This window comes from Juglans regia, chromosome 14 (assembly GCF_001411555.2).
Source record: "Juglans regia cultivar Chandler chromosome 14, Walnut 2.0, whole genome shotgun sequence".
NCBI lineage: Eukaryota > Viridiplantae > Streptophyta > Magnoliopsida > Fagales > Juglandaceae > Juglans > Juglans regia.
In genome coordinates this window covers 18,262,427-18,281,412 of record NC_049914.1, presented here as the reverse complement: position 1 = coordinate 18,281,412, position 18,986 = coordinate 18,262,427, and the positions used below count along the sequence as shown (strand labels likewise).

Sequence of the window (18,986 nt, the reverse complement as noted above, 5' to 3'; positions counted from 1 at the left end):
CCGTATTAAAGACTAATGAAGAGAAAACTTTGGCAATAAAATTTAAACAAATTATTTTAATATTTTTGAGACTCCGTTTAAATGATAAGAGTATATCAAATTAGAATATAGTGAATAATTTGTGATTAGTAATTAATAATAGTGAATTGTTTGTAAATAATAATAAAATAATTTAAAAATATCTGAAAATAATTACATTTTTCGTTAATCTCTCTATTTTTTGATTAACCAATAATTATTAAAATTAACCTGATTTAAAATAAAAAGAAAAAATGAAAGGAAAAATCAGTTTATACTTTTTCTCCGCATCTTGATTCATTGATTGTATTGTGCCTGAATAATTTGAAGTTTTTCAAATTTTCAAGCGAATGGAAACGCAGTATATACCTTTTGCTTTTTGTTTTCTTCCCTCCTCGAACCCTCTTCACAGAAAAGCTCCGCCCGTTTCTCTCTGCAAATCCGCCATCCTCCTCTGTTTCTCTCTATCTCTCTCTCTCAAATGATCTACATTTTCCGAATCCATTTCTAAACGCGTCTCTCTCTCTCTCTCTCTCTCTCTCTCTCTCTCAAAATGGACGGTCTATCAGAAGATCTCTCTAATTCCACCCAGCGTTCCGACTTGGACAACGACCAACGAGTCTACTTCGTCCCCTACAGGTCTCATCTCTGCCTCACTAGATTCACTCTCAGTCCCTTTCAATTCTCTGCTTTCTTCACCACTATTAACGAATCTAAACCAAAAATTCCAATGGGGTCATTCTGGTTCCTCAATTTGGTATGTTTGATTGCCCGGAAAACGCAGGGGTAGTAGAAGTAAACTAACGAAAATGTGACACGGAATTGGAAACTTATTGGATACTGGATAGTACTGGGCTGCCATTTTATTCCAATTTCTCGTTCTCTTTCCCCTTTCTTCCGGTTCTTGGGAACCAAATGGAACTTTTATCTTTTCAGCCTTTTTTTTCAAATTCCTGTGATCTCAGTGTGCTGCATTAGCGGGGAGTATTGAATCTTAGAATGGTGCATGTGTGTGTGTGTGTGATTTGGTTTTTCAGGTGGTGGAAGGATGCGGAAGATTCAATACCGGGTGTTTTGGGTTCGAAGGGAGCCGTTGTGTACACGGCGTCGACAGGTTCCTCATATACGGGTCCCATGAAGCTCATCAACAATATATTCAGCTTGGATCTTGTTTTGAGTCTGAGAAGGGAGGATGATTCCGAGAAGAGGGAAAATGGTGAAGCGGGTGTCTCCGGACGGGACTATGCATTGGTCCCCAGCGAAATGTGGGTGCAGGCACTCAGATGGTGAGTGGTCTGTATTGATTTGGATTTTTTCTTTTGACTTGAATTCGTTCTATGCTTGTAAGCGAGACTTAATTGTGAGATGAAAAATGGTTTTATAAGAATGCGCGTTAATATTAATGTTTGACGTCATCTATGGTTTAGATGCTCTCGAATAACTTAAGTAGCTGGCTTGACTCTGGATTGTAACTGAGGTACACTATGTTGAGATGCGCAAGGATCGGTTTACATTTTAAACAACCTGTATATGCCTTAATGAAAGCGACTTAATAATATCAATCATAATTTCCATTAATTTCCGCTTATATGGAGTTTTTTTTTTTTTTCCCTTCGATATCTGCTTTCTCGCATTTTATTATTTTAATTTGTAGATAGGGAGCTGAAAGGTCAATGTTTTGATCAAACCTTTGTTACACTGAGAATGCAAACATGTAGCAGCTGATCAGTTTTGTGTAGAAATAATGTGTTTGGGATTATTGGAAGTTATGATATAAGCGTCCATTAAAGAGCATATGTTCGATGCCATTTGTGCTGTTGATGTGGTGTACTCTTCAAGATCCGCACAGTTAGATATGTTTTGAATGACATTTTAGGTCTTCTTGAATTTGGCTGCTGAGCTGCATTTTTCCATAGAATATGTTTTGACAACTTGTTATAATTTTCTTTCATTTGACTACAGTTTTTTCTATTTGGAGCTTTGTGAAAGAATGACAGTGAATTCTATTATTTATGTTAATTTTGTTAATTCTCTCATTTTTCTTCTAGACAAGAAATTATTGTACATTCCTACATGACTCAAAACTTATATACCCTGCCATATGGAGGCTATTCACACACAATTATTCTACCAATCCTTGTGGAAACCTCTTTTTGATGTCTTAACGCCCTCAATTTTAACTATGCCTGCACTACGTAACTAACAGTATACCCGTATTGAGTGAGTGTAGGTGGTGAATGAGATCTCACATTGTTTGGGAGAGAAAATTATTTCTCTTGATAATGATTCTAAGGGGCTCTAATTGTACTATTGACTAGTTCTTTTAGAGTATGATCCATATGTGACTTTAGCCTTCATTGGCTCATTGCACTATCTGATTCCGTTTGACTCAAATTTAATCATTCTTGGTTATTTCTCTCGGGGATCTATTTGCTTAGATGTTGAGGAAATCTAGCACCTTACTGGCTATAAAAAAGCTTTAAAAAAAGATTGGACCGTGAAGGATTAATATATTTCAATGAGTTTCCAATCCTCACTGGTACTGGGGTGTTAATGGCAACAGATTCTTGAGACTTTGGAGTGTTGAGTCCAGTCTACCATAGTGGTTTGTCTTGATGGGGCTGTGTAGGGAGTTTGTTATTGATCATAAAGTTTTTTGAGTTCAGAAAGGAGAATGAAAGGTGGTGGAGAATCACAGAGAGAAGTAGTCGTGTGGTGAAATACATTTCTTTGGATCATGAAACCATGGGATGGTTGGGCTCCATGGTGAAGGAATGTGCAGCTTCACTGGGTTCAGCAGAGTTTCTGAGAACTCGTAGAAAAGGAAATATGGTATTGATGGTAAGGAGGGGTAGTAATTATTATGGCAGTTTTATAGTTCTATCGGAATTTGGGCATGACAAGAGAAAATGTATGATTGTTGTGCCGGAAGGAAGGAAGGGAGAAGGTAGGAGATATTTTGGAGATACAGTGAATGAGCTGAGTCCTCTTTTCTCTTCCACTGTCTCGCAGGGGAGAAACAGAACACTTAGTGCTTTCCAGGAAGGAAGCTTGAAGCTGGCCAGGCAAGAAGGTGGTGATTCATTGTTAATAGCAGGTGGTGCACGATCATACAGTGAGGCGCTTAAAGCACAGAAGGTTCAATCGAGAGAGGGGAGTGCTATGGTGCCAGCCGCGTCAAGTCCAGAGATCGTGTAGAATCGTGGGGTAGTTGGCAACGTATGGATGGGGTCAAATGAGGAAAGTATACTAGGGGTGCTGAATAATATGGAGGAAAAAATTGGGTTATTATTGGATGAAATTGTTTGGTTGAAACGCAGTGTTAAGGGGAAGGAGGTGCTGCAGAATGGGATGGGCCGTGAAGGAGACGGGTTGGGCTTGGACTTGGGTGCTGGGAAGGGGAAGCCTGTGATGGGCCCGGGTATGGGCTCTGGTGTGGGCCAGGCCGTAGGCCCAAAAAAATACTGGAAGCAGAGGAATCGGGCGAGGCCCGAGATTTCGGGCCTTGGCCCGAGTCAAACTCTAGCGGCGCCGATAAGCGTCTCGCCGGCTCCCACACCGTCACAGAAAGAACCGCCGGTGACGGTCGACCACCATGGTGTGCCGTTAGGGCCATTTCGACAGGAAGAGGGGGACGACGGTGAGGTAACAGAGGAGCGGCTCATTTCGAGGGCTGTTTTCCCGTTGCAGTCAGATGGGTTTTTGTTGGAGAACAGTCAGTCTCAGCCGCAAGTGGTGGACGAAGGAGTAGATGGTGCTCCTGTGCAGGTACCGGCAGCAGAGGACGGGCATTTGGTGGGTTTCATGTCTTTGTCTTGTGGGCTGTCGTTGGAAAATATGCAGAAAAGGCCGTGTGTGGTGGATGGAGGCCCAGTGGTGAATCCAATACATTCAGAACATGGTTTTTCAGCACTAGGTTCTCCGATGGGTCTTGCTCCTTCCAGCGGGGAGTTAGATTCAGTGTGTGGTTCAGAACTAGCTTTATTTTCTCCCGTCAGCATAGGTGAGGAGGGGGCCATCCTTACTCCGTTGTGTACACTCCCTCCCAGTTCTACTTATGGGAGTTGTTCGTCAAATTGGGTGTTTAAGAAGGTAGAGGAGATTCAAGATGTCATTGGGATTTCTTTTGGAGGTTATGAAGAACAATTCAAGGCGCTGCTTATAGCAATTGAGGCTAGTCATTCGAAGTCAACCACAAGGCGGGATAGGGAGCTTAAAAGGCTAACTTGTTCCATTAATTATGATGTGAAAGAAGGGAGCGGTGGAAGGGACAGATTGAAAGGGAGGGGCAATATAGTTTCTTATGAAGCCTAAGATTATATCATGGAATGTACGGGGGCTTAATGATCACAATAAACGTCTCCGTATCAAAGCATTATTGCGGATGTGGAAGGGTGATGTGGTGTGTTTTCAAGAAACAAAGATGTGTTACATTGATAGGAAAATTGTGCGAAGTGTATGGGGGTGCTCGTATGTGGGATGGACTTATTTGGCTTCTTTGGGAGCCTCTGGTGGAGTGTTACTCAAGTGGGACAAAAGAGTTGTTGAGTCGATTGAGGAGTGTATCGGAGAATTCTCGGTCGCGATTAGATTTAAAAATGTGGTGGATGGTTGGGAATGGGCATTTGCAGGCTCATATGGCCCTAACGTGGATTTGGATAGGAGAAAGTTGTGGGAGGAGCTGGCGGGTCTATACTCATTATGGGATGTGCCGTGGTGTATGGGGGGCGACTTTAATACTATTCGCTTTCCTAGTGAGCGTTCAGGGCATTGTCGGAATTCTAGGGCCATGGATGAATTTCGCGAGTTCATATTCGATCTTGATCTCATGGATCTCCCGCTGGTAGGGGGTGAATATACTTGGTCAAATGGGCTGGTGTGGTCGAGATTGGATAGATTCCTTGTATCTACTGCGTGGGAAGCTCATTATCCGGAAGTTAGTCAGAAACGACTAGCTCGTGTCAGTTCTGATCATTTTTCTATTATTTTAGATTGTGGGGGTATTCATAGGGGAAGTCGGTATTTCAAGTTTGAAAATATGTGGCTAACAACGGATGGGTTCGTAGAGATGGTGCGTGCGTGGTGATATTCATATCAGTTCCTTGGTACTCCGAATTACATTCTTGCAAGTAAGTTGAAGGCATTGAAACAAGATTTGAAGAAGTGGAACTTGGAGGTTTTTGGTCACACTGACAATCAGAAGGCTACACTGTTGGAGGAAGCAAGAGTTGGTGGATAAAGAGTTATTGGGAGATAACTCAGAGGAGATGTTATTGAGGAAAGACATGGTTATGACAAATTTGGAGAGGGTTTTGTTGTCAGAGGAAACTTCATGGCGTCAAAAATCCAGATCCCTTTGGTTGAAAGAAGGTGATAGGTATACGAAGTGTAGGGGCTTTTGAGATTTCCGATTTTCGGCCTACTAGTCTAGTGAGTGGTACGTACAAGATCATTGCTAAAGTACTCGCTAACCGTCTGAGTGGGGTATTGGGACAGATCGTTACTAAGCCCCAAAATGCCTTTGTGAAGGGTAGACAAATACTTGATGCGGCTCTAATCGCTAATGAATGTCTGGACAGTTGTGTGAAGGCGGGTAGCCCAAGGCTTATGTGCAAGCTAGATATGGAGAAGGCATATGATCATGTTAATTGGGATTTTCTTCTATATCTACTGGGTAGGTGTGGATTTGGAGAAAAATTGAGGTCATGGATCAGATGGTGTATCTTCACGTCAAGATTCTCTGTGTTAATCAACGACAGTCCAGAGGGTTTCTTCCCGAGCTCTCGTGGCTTGAGACAAGGGGATCCATTGTCTCCATTACTTTTTGTTATTGTTATGGAGGCACTAAGCAGGATGATTTCAGCCTTAGTGACTAATGGTTATATGTGTGGTTTTCAGATTGGATCGCCTAGTAGGGGTACCACTACCATCTCACATTTACTGTTTGCAGATGATACGCTTATTATGTGTGATGCCGAGTTAGATCAATTGAGGGCTGTGAGGGCATTGTTGCTTTGTTTTGAAGCAATGTCTGGTTTAAAAGTGAATTATGATAAATCTGAGTTGGTGCCTATTGGAGAAGTTCAAAATTTGAGAGTGTTGGCTGGTACACTGGGTTGTAAGATAGGGTCTCTCCCTATGAACTATTTGGGATTACCATTGGGTTCAGCCTCGAGGGCGATTTCTATTTGGGATACTGTGATTGAAAAAGTAGAGAGAAGATTAGCAGGTTGGAAGAAAATGTATTTGTCAAAAGGGGGCCGGATTACGCTTATTAAAAGTACGCTTTCTAATCTACCCACTTACTTCTTATCCTTATTCCCTATACCGGCTAGTGTAGCGGGACGCCTTGAGAAGATACAAAGAGACTTTCTGTAGGGGGGTCTAGGTGAAGAGTTCAAATTCCATTTAGTCAAGTGGGAAATTGTGTGCCGTCCTATCTGCAATGGTGGGTTGGGTATTAGAAATTTGAGGATGTTCAATCGGGCACTACTTGGCAAATGGTTGTGGTGGTATATCAAGGAACCGGATGCCTTATGGAAGATTGTGATTGAGAACAAATACGGTAGTCTTGAGGGGGGTTGGTGTACTAGAGATGTTCGAGGGGCTGCTGGTAAAGGACTATGGAAACACATTAGAAGAGGATGGGTGGTTTTCCATCAACATACAAGATTGCAATTGGGTACAGGTTCAAAGATCAGATTTTGGAAGGATGTTTGGTGTTCCGATAGTGCTCTACAAGACAGGTTTCCTACACTTTTCGTGATTGCAAATGCTAAAGATGCCATGGTGGTGGAGGTAATGGAAGTAGATTTTTTTAGTCTTTTATACTCTTGTCGCCCAAATACCCAGCATACAGATGATTTGTGGTGGAGTCCAACAAGGAAAGGGGTCTTCACTGTTAGCTCATTTTACAAGGTACTTACACAAGTTCCTGACAGACAATTTCCATGGAGAAAGCTTTGGCGCAATAAGGCTCCTCTCAAAGCTTCTTTCTTTGTTTGGACAGCGGCTTTGGGGAAGATTCTTACTACGGATAATCTAAGAAAAAGAAACATAATTATAGCAGACTGGTGTTGTATGTGTAAAAAAGGGGGTGAATCGGTGGATTATTTACTTTTACATTGCGAAGTAGCCAGGACTATTTGGGATGCGGTGTTTAATAGAGTAGATCTAGCGTGGGTTATGCCAGAAACTGTGATGGATGCTTTGGCCTGTTGGACCTCAATTGGAGGTGTGAGACAGATTAAAGCGGTTTGGAAGATGATTTCAAACTGTATTTTGTGGTGCTTATGACAAGAGCACAATGAGAGGATTTTTGAAGACAAAGAGAGATCAATAGCGGAGCTAAAAATGTTATTTTTTAGGACCCTATGTACTTGGGCTAATGCTGTGGTCTTTAATGGCATGGAACTTCATGAGTTTTTAGTTTCTAATGCTCCCACCTAATTAGGATGGGAGCATTAGAACATTTGTTTGTAATTGACACTTGTTTGGATGAATATATACTTATTTTACTTATCAAAAAAAAAAAAAAGGTATACGAAGTTCTTTCACAAAGTGGCTAATTCACATCGGCGTAATAATGTTATCGAGTCACTCCAATCAGGTTCTGAGGTGTTTTCTTCTTCTCCCGAGTTAGAAAACCATATAGTACATTACTATGAGACTCTCCTCACAGAATCGTTTCCTTAGAGGCCGAAGCTTGACGCCTTGAATTTTGAGGCAATTGACTTGCAGAGTGTGAGTATTTTGGAGAGACCTTTTGTTGAAGAAGAGATTTACAAGGTCTTATCTGGAATAGCTAAAGATAAAGCGCCAGGGCCGGATGGTTTTTCAATAGGTTTTTTTCAAACTTGTTGGGACATTGTGAAAGGTGATGTTATGCAGGTCTTTAATGAATTTTATTCTCTTCAAAAGTTTGAAAAATCCCTAAATGTGACTTTTATTGCCCTCATCCCTAAGAAACACGGGGCAGTGACTATTGAAGACTTTCGGCCTATAAGCTTGGTTAGTAGTGTTTATAAGATTATCTCGAAGGTTCTTGCTAATAGGCTTAGTCCGGTGTTGGAAAAAATTATCTCCAAGTCACAGAATGCCTTTATTCGTGGGAGACAAATTCTTGACTCAGTACTCATTGCAAATGAGTGTTTGGACTATAGATTACGGGAGGGAGGATCAGGTGTGCTGTTCAAGCTTGATATGGAGAAGGCATATGATCACGTGAACTGGGAGTTTCTATTATATTCACTTGAGAGATGTGGTTTTGGAGATAGGTGGATTTCATGGATGCGTCATTGTATTTCAACCACCCGATTCTCAGTTCTGGTTAATGGCACACCGGCTGGATTCTTTGACAGTTCGCGGGGTCTGAGGCAGGGAGATCCTCTATCTCCTCTTCTTTTTGTTATAGTTATGGAGGCTTTAAGTAGGATGTTGCAGGCTGTTGTTGGGGAAGGGTTCTTATCGGGCTTTCAGGTGGGCAACGGTGCTAGTGGTCCTACTATCATTTCACACATTCTTTTTGCAAATGATACGTTGGTTTTTTGTGAAGCGAATAGAAGCCAAATCCAAATTCTACGAGCACTGTTACTCTGCTTTGAAGCAGTGTCATGGCTAAAAGTGAATCTAGGCAAGTCTGAGATGGTTCCTGTGGGTGTGGTCTCTAATATCTATACTTTAACAAGTCTTCTAGATTGTAAGGTTTCTTCTCTCCCAATGAAATACTTGGGCCTTCCGTTGGGAGCAACTTTCAAGAATAGAGCTATATGGGATGGGGTAGTGGAGAAGATAGAGAATAGGTTGGTTGGCTGGAAACGAGTGTATTTGTCAAAAGGGGGACGCCTCACTCTTATCAAGAGTACTCTCACTAACCTCCCCACTTATTTTTTATCTCTGTTTCCTATGCCTGTAGGGGTAGTGAACAGAATGGAGAAACTCTTTAGGGCATTCTTATGGGGGGGCATGGGGGAGGAGAAAAAATTTCATTTGGTGAGTTGGAAGACTGTATGTGGCTCAGTTGTGAATGGGGGGTTGGGTGTGTGTAACTTGAGAACCTTTAATAAAGCTTTATTAGGAAAATGGCTTTGGAGATATCATTTGGAGGGGGGATCATTGTGGAAGGATGTTATTGATGCAAGATATGGTATTGGGCTGGGTGGGTGGTGCTCTAATGAAGTGAGAGGGGGGTATGGTGTGGGATTATGGAAGTATATAAGGAAGGGGTGGCCATGCTTTGCAAATAAAATTCGTTTTGTTGTTGGTGAGGGCAATCAAATCAGATTTTGGCGAGATGTGTGGTGTGGAGAACAGGCACTGGAAAGGGTTTTCCCGGCTCTATACCGTATTGCAGCTAATAGGGAGGCCTCAGTGGCGGATGTGAGGTTATTTTCTCATGGTACACACCAGTGGAATATTCTATTTAATAGGGATTTCCATGATTGAGAATTACCTAGTGTCTCAGTTTTTTTCAATTTATTATATTCCATGGAGATTCCTATGTCACAACGAGATAGTTTGAAGTGGAGGTCTAATAATCACAAGATATGTACAGTCAAGGCGTATTATAGCATCTTGACTACACACCTTGACAATACCCCGTTCCCTTGGAAGAATATTTGGAGAGCTCGTGTGCCTTCTAAAGTAGTTTTTTTTGTTTGGAATGCTGCTCTTGGAAAGATATTGACTACGGACAACTTGAGGAAGAGAGGTTGTGTATTGGTGGATTGGTGCTATATGTGTAAAAAGAATGGAGAATCCGTGGACCATCTCTTATTACATTGTGAGGTAACAAGAGTGTTGTGGGATGAGATTTTTCAAAGGGTTGATGTTGCTTGGGTTATGCCTTTGAGGGTTGTGGATTTGTTGGGTTGTTGGACAAAGTTGCAAGGCAGTCAACAAGTGGCAGCAGTGTGGAAGATGATTCCGTTGTGCATTATGTGGTGTATTTGGACGGAAAGGAATGCGAGGTGCTTTGAAGATACGGAACGGACAATGACCGAGTTGAAGAATTTTTTTCTCCACACATTAATGTGTTGGTTTTCCACTATTGTTTTGCATGGGAACAATATTCATGATTTCTTGTCTTTAATTTATCGTTCTTAGAATGTATTTAGGAGCACTCATGTATACTTCCTGTGTACAAGGGTTATACCTTTTTCATTCATATATATAATATCTATCTTTTATTGATAAAAAAAAAAGTTTCCAATCCTCAGTCCTTCTCTAGCAATTGGCAGCCCAAATAGGGCAAATCCTAGGAGTACTGCCTCATTAATATAATCTTATTCCTGTCATGATCTGATTGCTGCCATGTTTGTCACAAACCCAAGAGGGTCAATACTGTGAATTAATATATTTCTAGGGGGCATGCGGATGAAAGATTTAAAAATACCCAACTGGAGAATGATTGACTATGTTGGAAATTGACTATGTTGGAAATTTAACCTTCTTAAGTAAAGTAAGAAAATCACAATAAATATGTAGTCATTTTACATCTATTAATTTAGTAATAATTAAACAAGGTCTCGTGATTATTGTAACCAAATGACATCAGTGCTAGACTAAACATCAACTTGTGCTAGTATGAGCAGTACTCATCCCACCATGGACTGGTAGGTCTTATCTCAAACCTCTCTAATCTCATTAACTTTGTTTGAAAGGGAAATGAATAAATAAAGTGAGTGAAGACACTATAAGTAATGCACCAAGTACTAAATAGTAAAAGTGAATATATAAATGCAATACTTTTAAAGCCTTTTAGCATGCAACAAATAAATTTGAAATTACTTTTCATGAAGAAGTAACTTTTGAAGATAAGAAGCCACAAGAAACCTTGTCTTTTTGTCTTACAGAATGTTATTCCACTTGTTTAACTTTAGGTGCATTTAGGGGAATTGTTTTGGTGACGGACCACACATTGTGGTTGCAGTCTATCCACTTAGTTATGTACCTTGCCACATTTCATTACGGCCTACCTTATGGCATCTAATTCCACTTGTTTAACTTAAGGTGCATTTAGGGGAACTAGTCTGGTGATGGACCACCCGTTATGATTGCATTCCATCTATTTAGTTATGGTACCTTGCTACATTTCATTTTTTTTGATAAGTAAACAATTGTATTAATAAGATTAGACATAGCTCAAGTACACAAGATGATATACAAGAGGTGACACCTATCTAGGAAGAAGAAATGGAAACAAAAAAATCATGAAAATCAAGGCCGTTGAAATCAACATCTTTGACCCATAAAAATAAGGTTCTAACGAAAAGTAATCTAAGCTCTTCCAATGAGCACTCCTTGTTTTCAAACGTTCGGTCATTACACGCCTACCATACGTACCACAAAATACATATATGAACTATCTTCCACATAGTTGTGATTTGTGGAATACCGTCTAGATTTGTCCAACTGGCTAGAAGCTCAACCACAGTGGCAGGATCCACAGGCTCCCCACTTTTTGTGCACATACAACACCAGTCCACTATAATCACCCTGCTTTTCCATAAATTATCTATCGTCAAAATCTTATCCAGGGAAGCTGTCCAAGCAAAGAACGTCACTTTGGGGGGCGTCTTGTTTCTCCAAATCCTTTTCCATGGAAAGTGATTGTTTTGTGATTGTGTTAGTGACTTATAGAAAGAGTGAACCGAGAATATGCTTTTTCTTGTAGGTACCCACCACAACATATCAAATCCTTGAGGGTTCGGTTTCATGGAGTACAAGAGTCTAAAGAAATTCTCAAAGCTGTCAATTTTCCAATCTTGGGCCGCCTTGGTAAAGCTTTCATTCCATTGGACTAGGTCACCAGCTATCCCCATGAGATCAGCCACTGAAGCTTCCTTCTCACGTGCAATCTTGAATATTGAAGGGAAAGAATCCTTGAGTGCGTTATCTCCACACCATAAGTCGTACCAGTATAGTGTGACGAGCAAAACCCCTCACCCTCTTCTAATATGCTTCAAAACTCCCACTCCGCACGCCCCATGTAACTTCCTAGTGTTCCACCTCCCCCACAAGCCTCCATACTTGCAATCAATCACCAACTTCCATAGAGCTTTCGGTTCTATATTGTATTACCACAACCATTTCCCAAGAAGGGCTCGATTGAAGACTTGGTTTCTAATGCCCAACCCACTAGATGAGATTGAGGAGCATATCTTGTCCCATTTAACTAGATGGAATTTGAATTCATCCCCTAAGCCACTCCAAAGGAAATCACGATGAAGTTTCTCAATATGGGTTGCCACACTCGCTAGAATTGGGAATAAAGATAAGAAATAATTTGGTAGATTTGACAAAGTGCTTTTGATTAAAGTGACCATTTGGCCTTTTGACAAGTACAGTCTCTTCCAACCTGCCAATCTATGTTCAATCTTCTCAATTATTGTATTCCAGATATATGTAGCCCTTGAAGCACCCCCCAAAGGAAGTTTGAGGTAACTCATACGAAGAGAGGAAACTTTATATTCAAGAGAGCTAGCCAACCGCTGGATGTTGCTAGCGTTACCAACTGAAACTAATTCTGACTTGGCTATGTTCACGTTCAAGCCAGATATAGCTTCAAAACAGAGTACAAGAGCCCTCAATGCCCGGATCTGGTTTTGTTTTGCCTCACAAAAAATTAGAGTATCATCTGCAAACAACAAATGGAAAATGTTAAGGGTACCCCTATTAATGTCACCAACCGGAAAACCAATTACAAAGCCACTATTAACCAACGTAGAAGTCATTCTACTAAGCGCATCCATGACTGATGGAAATGAGTGTTGATAAAGGATCCCCTTGTCTTAAACCTCGAGAGCTGTTAAAAATCCAAATGGACTACCATTCACCAAAATTGAGAACTTCGTTGTGGATATGCACCACCGGATCCACGAGCACCATCTCCCTCCAAATCCACACCTCTCCAGCAAGTAAAGTAGGAAATCCCAATTAATGTAATCATAGACCTTCTCCATATCCAACTTGCCTATGATACTTGGATTGCCAGATTTCAATCTACTATCAATGCATTCATTGTCAATGAGAATTGAGTCCAAAATTTTTCTACCCCTTACAAATGTGTTTTGGCCGGGGTTTCATAATGATCTGCCCTAGTACCTCTCCTAAATGGTTTGCAAGCACCTTGGAGATGATCTTGTACACCTTATTCACAAAACTAATGGGTCGATAATCCTTTACCTCCAATGCTCCAATCTTCTTGGGAATAAGCGCAATAAAAGTGGCATTTAGGCTTTTCTCAAATTTTCCAACTGCAGAAATTCCCGGAACACCTTCATTAGATCCTCCTTCACCACCACATCCCAACATGACTAAAAGAATCTTATAGAAAAACTGTCTGGACTTGGAGCTTTGTCTTTGACCATCCTCCTCACCATACCGTGAACCTCTGTCTCCTCAAAGGGCCTCTCCAACCAAGAGACATGCTGCTGCTCGATGGACTCGAATGCTAGTCCATCAAGCTTTGGCCTCCGCCCGACCTGTTTAGTAAGCAAATATTCAAAAAAACCAGCAATATGCTCTTTAATCGGGCCTCCGTGCTCAATGGTAGGTCCCACCAGCTATGTACTCCAGCTAACTTGTCACATAGAAGTCTTCTCTTGCTGTCTAAGTTCGGCCAATAGATACTAGCGAAGGCCCACATAAAGTTGTCTTCTACACTCTTAAAGGAGCATGTCACTGTATATTCCCCGAGGTGCTCCTCCATTTTCTCCACCGTTCTTCTATCCCACATAGCTAATACTCCTCCTGAAGCCCCAATAGATGCAAGATAGGTCCAATCCACACATGGAAAGCTCATAAACCTCAAACTACACTTCTTGGAATCACTTCCAACTTGGTTTCTTGTAGGCACACAATGTCCGCCTTCCACTCATGTAGCAAATGTTTTATCTGAAGGTGCTTATTAGTCCCATTAAGCCCCTAGACATTCCAAGATACTATCTTGAGCTACCCTCATAGTTGATAGACCATGTTACTCTCTTAAGTTCCCTTTGTATTTTGGAGTCCGATTTCTTGGGCTGAACATGACCCACTTCAATGGCAGTAAGCAAGGCCATGAATTGTTCCTTGAAACCCTCGCATGCAATCCCCACACATTGTGTTGGATTTCCTTCACCTTATGCAAGACCCAATCAAAAATACCATGCTAACCTGGTAACAGACTGTTTAGAGGTATGGGTTCCCCAACCTTGTCGATCTCGTCCCTAGTTGCCCACTGCGAATCCATCTGCGCCCCCATCTCCTCCTTAGTAAAAAGAGACCTACAATCCCACTCAGAGCAGCCCTGCGTAGGAATTATCATCCTGCTCAGAGGCACTTCCAGCCTTTGTAAGCAGCACTCGAGCTAGGTCCACTTGCTGTACAGCCTTCGCTGGAGAGGATACCACTTGGGAATTAAGAGAGACCTCGTCCCTGCTACTCGTTGGCGTGTCTATTTGTGATGTGCTAGAGATCCCATACTTGGTGATGAGAATACGGGTAAAACATTTTCTGGTTCCGTTTCTGTCAACTCCCTTGTTGTCAACGTCACCATTTGGGCTACCGTCAAGGGTTCCTTTGCTAGTCGTGAGTCAGTCTGAACCTTTTCTGGCAAGGTTGACAAGCTCCCACCGGTGGAAGGCCTAGCATCTCCACCCTTTCAGACTACCCACACAGGCTAGGTTTCGAGCTTTGCCTCATCTCTATTCTGCGTCACAGGCTGAGGCCTAGGGGAGCAACCCATTTGGAACTGCCCCACTCTTAGCTGCCCAAGTTCTGTGGGTTCAGGCCTAGACCTAGGTCTATGTAGAGGCCTTGCCGCCAAGCCTCGGCCCGTGCAAGACCCTTGCCTCCTCAATGCACCATTTTGATTAGTAAGGGTGCTGGGACCACTTGCTTCAATGTACCCTATTAAGGAGTTCACCTTCTCCTGCATTGTCATTAGTTGTGCTTGCACATCCAACAATGTATTGTGCACGCCATCCTCTGCCAGACCGATAGCGAGCTTGCCACTGCCGCCCTCCCATTGACCACTTGTTGTACCAGCGATATGTGGGGCCTTGTCGGTCCCTTGGCCGTTGTTTTGTCTATTGGTGTCTCCTCTCTGAGCTGCCTCTACACCATTTTCTCAACCCCTGTTCCACTCATGGGGGTGTACCGGCACCTCGTCGGTACTAGAGCCTCCCTGTACAATTGGTGTTGTGGTTTGCTCGCCTCCACCAACGGCCTCAGAGATGCCTCTCCTCTGTTATGACTCGAGTTTCTACCTTCATTTGCGAACTCCCACAGTGCCTTTGCCATCCTCCTCCATCCCCTACCCTCCGTATCTTCTGGTATGAAAATAAAGCTACGTCGGCTGCCACCCATGTACTCCACTAACGCCATGTAGCAACCGTGGGCATTTGAACATCTTTGGGCAATGTAGCTCCTATTGCCGTCCCTTGTCGTGGTGTAAAAATCCTTCTTTTCTCCCTTTAGATAATCCTCCATAGTTTTGGCAAACCATTGCACCATGGACAACCCCAGCCTCATCTCTTTCACCACCTTCTAGCTCCTTTCAGTTATAAGCATGAATCTTCCATCATTTGACAATGTAAAAACTTTTGATTTTATCACTACGTGTTCTGGGAACCCCATGGCCATACAAATCTCACCTAAAAAAAAAAAACTCAACACCTATAAGCATGAATCTTCCATCCTTTATTAAACAGTTAACGACTATTTTATAGAGCTATCACAGAGCTTTTGCTTGCTACATTTCATTACGGCCAAAACATACTAAACCATGCATAGGGATTCATTTCCTTATTTTAAGTACATGCAAAACCTTCTTTAAATACCATCTTTCATGAGCTTATTATGTTCTTGAATTTCATGTACTTCATCTTTCATTGCATGCATAAGAGATAAGTTTCTCAAACACCGAACTTAATAAGTAATCAAATATTCATGATTTACTTTAATTACAGTAAAAGCATGGGATTTCATAAGTACATTGAAAGAAAAGGCAAACATCTTAAACATCATTGCTTCAGTAAATCATGTATACAGAATTTCGTAAGTGCACTACTAGGAGAGAAACAACCCAAATGACATAACATCAATAAAAATGGCTTTCAATAGGCTTTTGGGTGTTTTATTTTAAGGAAGTGTGTGGTCAGTTAGTAACTGAATCGCTTCTTGAGTGATCTTTAAACTTCTCTAACGTAAGCATGACATTACCTCATTAAAACATGGTAAAATCATTTATAAAGTCACGTATGAACTATCTTACGCAGGAACTTAAGGTCCCAATTCCTTTAATTTATCATCATTCAGTCCTATATTTCTCTCTTAAAGATTTCTTATAGTAGCATGCATTATCCTTGAGAATAAGAACCGGGAACAGTATTATGTTGACTATTCAAAGTCGTTCTTTCAATATTTAGATCCTTTACACTTTAGTAGATTTCAAAAAAGTCCACATCAATGTACTTTTGACACCTTTGTAATATATATTTAAAAATAATAGGATTTGGATGCCATTTGGTTCAAAAAATAATAAGTGCAAATCAAACTTCGGGTCCTGCAATATTTTTGCAAAAAGCACAATCTGACCGTCTTTCGGTACTTGTACAGATCATAACTAATTAATTTTAACTCCAAATGACCTCAAACTAATTTTGTTATCTGCTTGACTCACAAATTTTGGAATCCATACTGATTTCATAAAAACAAATTAAATTTTGTTCATCCTAAATCTATCATAATTCTATGCTTTCTAGCCAGGTAAAATTTGTAATTCTGGATTTTTTTTCCAAATTTTAAAAATCTCATACGACATTCTTTCCATGGTTGTGAATTCACTAAAAAAGTTCTGGCAATTCCTTTAGTGACACTGAAAACAAACATTTTATTTACTAAATAATTGAAGAGTAGCAAAAATTAACCATAGCAGATCAAGAGAGAAGGAGCATGCAAGAAAAAAAATGATAGAGAGCCTGAGAAAGAATATTTGAGGCCCGGGGGGGGGGGCTCAGGGGCAGGTTTACAAAGTGAAAAGTGAGTTCACTTGCTTTTTTTCTTTTCTTGATGGGTTGGGCTCTAAGACTTTATGGGCTTGGTTATCACAATGTTGTTCTACTATCTGCTTCAGAATAGAAATGTCTTTGGAATGCTCATGTGGTCACAAAAAAGGGAGATTCCTCACCTGACTGCTTCCAATTTTTTACTCAATGTGCAACTATAGACATTTGAGTAACATGTGATTTGAGCAGCAAAGGATATGGTATCCTGCCTTGTTTTGAAAAGTCTCAGCTTGCAATGCATTTTTTATGATTTAAGATTTTCACTTGATTGCTTTAACAGTACTTTTAAATCTTTTTTTTGTTTGCCAAGCAACTCGAATTTTAAATCAATCAAATGAAAATTTGTTTTAATGGAACATTATTAATATGATTGATTAATGTATCTTTTTCTCTATCTAGATAGGTGTATCTCCTATATTGTTTCTTGGGTTGCACCTTTTGTACTTTATAATGAAGTTCTATTACAAATAAAAAAAAAATAGTTGATTGATTAAGCAGATTGTCTGTTGAGCACCAGGTTTTGTTGAATTGCTCAAATGAATATAGATGGTTTTATTTTAAATTTATCTAACTATTAAGATTATGTATATGCCTTCAGTTGCTACTCATGGAGTGTTTTGTTTGTCGCTAGTGACTAAAGCCGCTTAGAATCTCAATGGCGTTTTGTTGTTCTCTGTAGGCATAGTGATTCTAAAGCAGCAATGAAAAATGCTGGGAGCTTTTCAGCTGCAGAAGAGGATATTGCGGATGTGTATCCTCTCAAACTACGGCTTTCAGTTCTGCAGGAAACAAATTCATTTGGAATAAGAATATGCAAAAAGGTTAGTTAATTTAATTAACCAACTCGATTTTATTCTCTGAGGTATGGAATGGCAATACCTATTGATTATATTGATTTGACCAAGCAGTCTATTCTATATATTGTCTCATGGACTTTTGATCTTGCTTACTGGTTATTTTAAGTACATACATACATTCATAATCATACATACATACAAAATATTAACTAAATGCAGTTTTATCATCTTCTTATGTTGACATTGGAATTTATAAAAAAAATATATGTTAATATTGGATTTCATGGAAAGGATGAAGCTATGAGTTTGCAATAAGGTTTAAGCTTTCAAGTCAATGGATTTATTATGCTTAAAGTACAAATGATACATATTATTTTTATAATCTTGCAAGGTTCATGTATTATTTATAGTATTACAATTTTTTTACCTCTACCTGTGTACTTGGGCTAGGTCTATTTTCATATTAATAAAACTCTCTCACTTATAAAAAAAAAATATATATTACAGATTTTTTACTGACCAGAAATCTGACCTTTGCATTTCACGTAGTGCAATGCTTTAGAATATTCTTATTGATGGTGCGCTTTAACGACATCTGTGGAACTCTCTTTCAAGTTTTTTCTTCATTTTCAGAAGAACTTTCATACTTCATTTTATACCTCTCTCTACTCATGTTGGAAGTCATTTTTACAATGCTGTTAAATTAGTTAACTAGAGCAAAGTCTAACCAAGGGAACCAGTGAACAGATTATGGTAATGTGTTGTAATGAAAGCAAATTACCGGCTTTACGAAACTGTTACTAATAATTATTTATTATTTTGATAAGTTAAACTTGTTTACCGATCACAAGTTGTTACTTGAGCATACCAGGCGTTTACATGAGAAACACCACTTAAGAAAACATGAAAAAAGTAAAGAAGCCCTGAAAACTTGAAAAAGAAAAACCAAAATGGGAACACATCCAATGATAAAGGGCTTTAAAGAAGAAATACTTGAGGTCCGCCCCTGAATTTTCCTTATTCCCATAGCTTCAGGTTCCAATTTCTCTCCGTATACCCAAAACAAACAAACTGGGATCATCTTCCACAATGCTTCGCTTTGTAGACGCGTAAACCTCCC

The 18,986-nt window shown here is 40.3% G+C and overlaps 1 protein-coding gene across 1 annotated transcript in view; it reads left to right on the top strand.

Moving 5' to 3' along the window:
• Positions 1-359: 359 nt before the first annotated feature.
• The window catches only part of LOC109014006 (ubiquitin carboxyl-terminal hydrolase 8-like), a 36,258-nt gene continuing 17,631 nt past the window's right edge, over positions 360-18,986 (top strand). Inside the window, exons 1-3 of the mRNA XM_018996303.2 lie at positions 360-657; positions 1,056-1,304; positions 17,749-17,890. Coding sequence (XP_018851848.1) covers positions 572-657; positions 1,056-1,304; positions 17,749-17,890 — 477 coding nt within the window. The 5' untranslated portion in view covers positions 360-571. The remainder of the gene's footprint in view (positions 658-1,055; positions 1,305-17,748; positions 17,891-18,986) is intronic.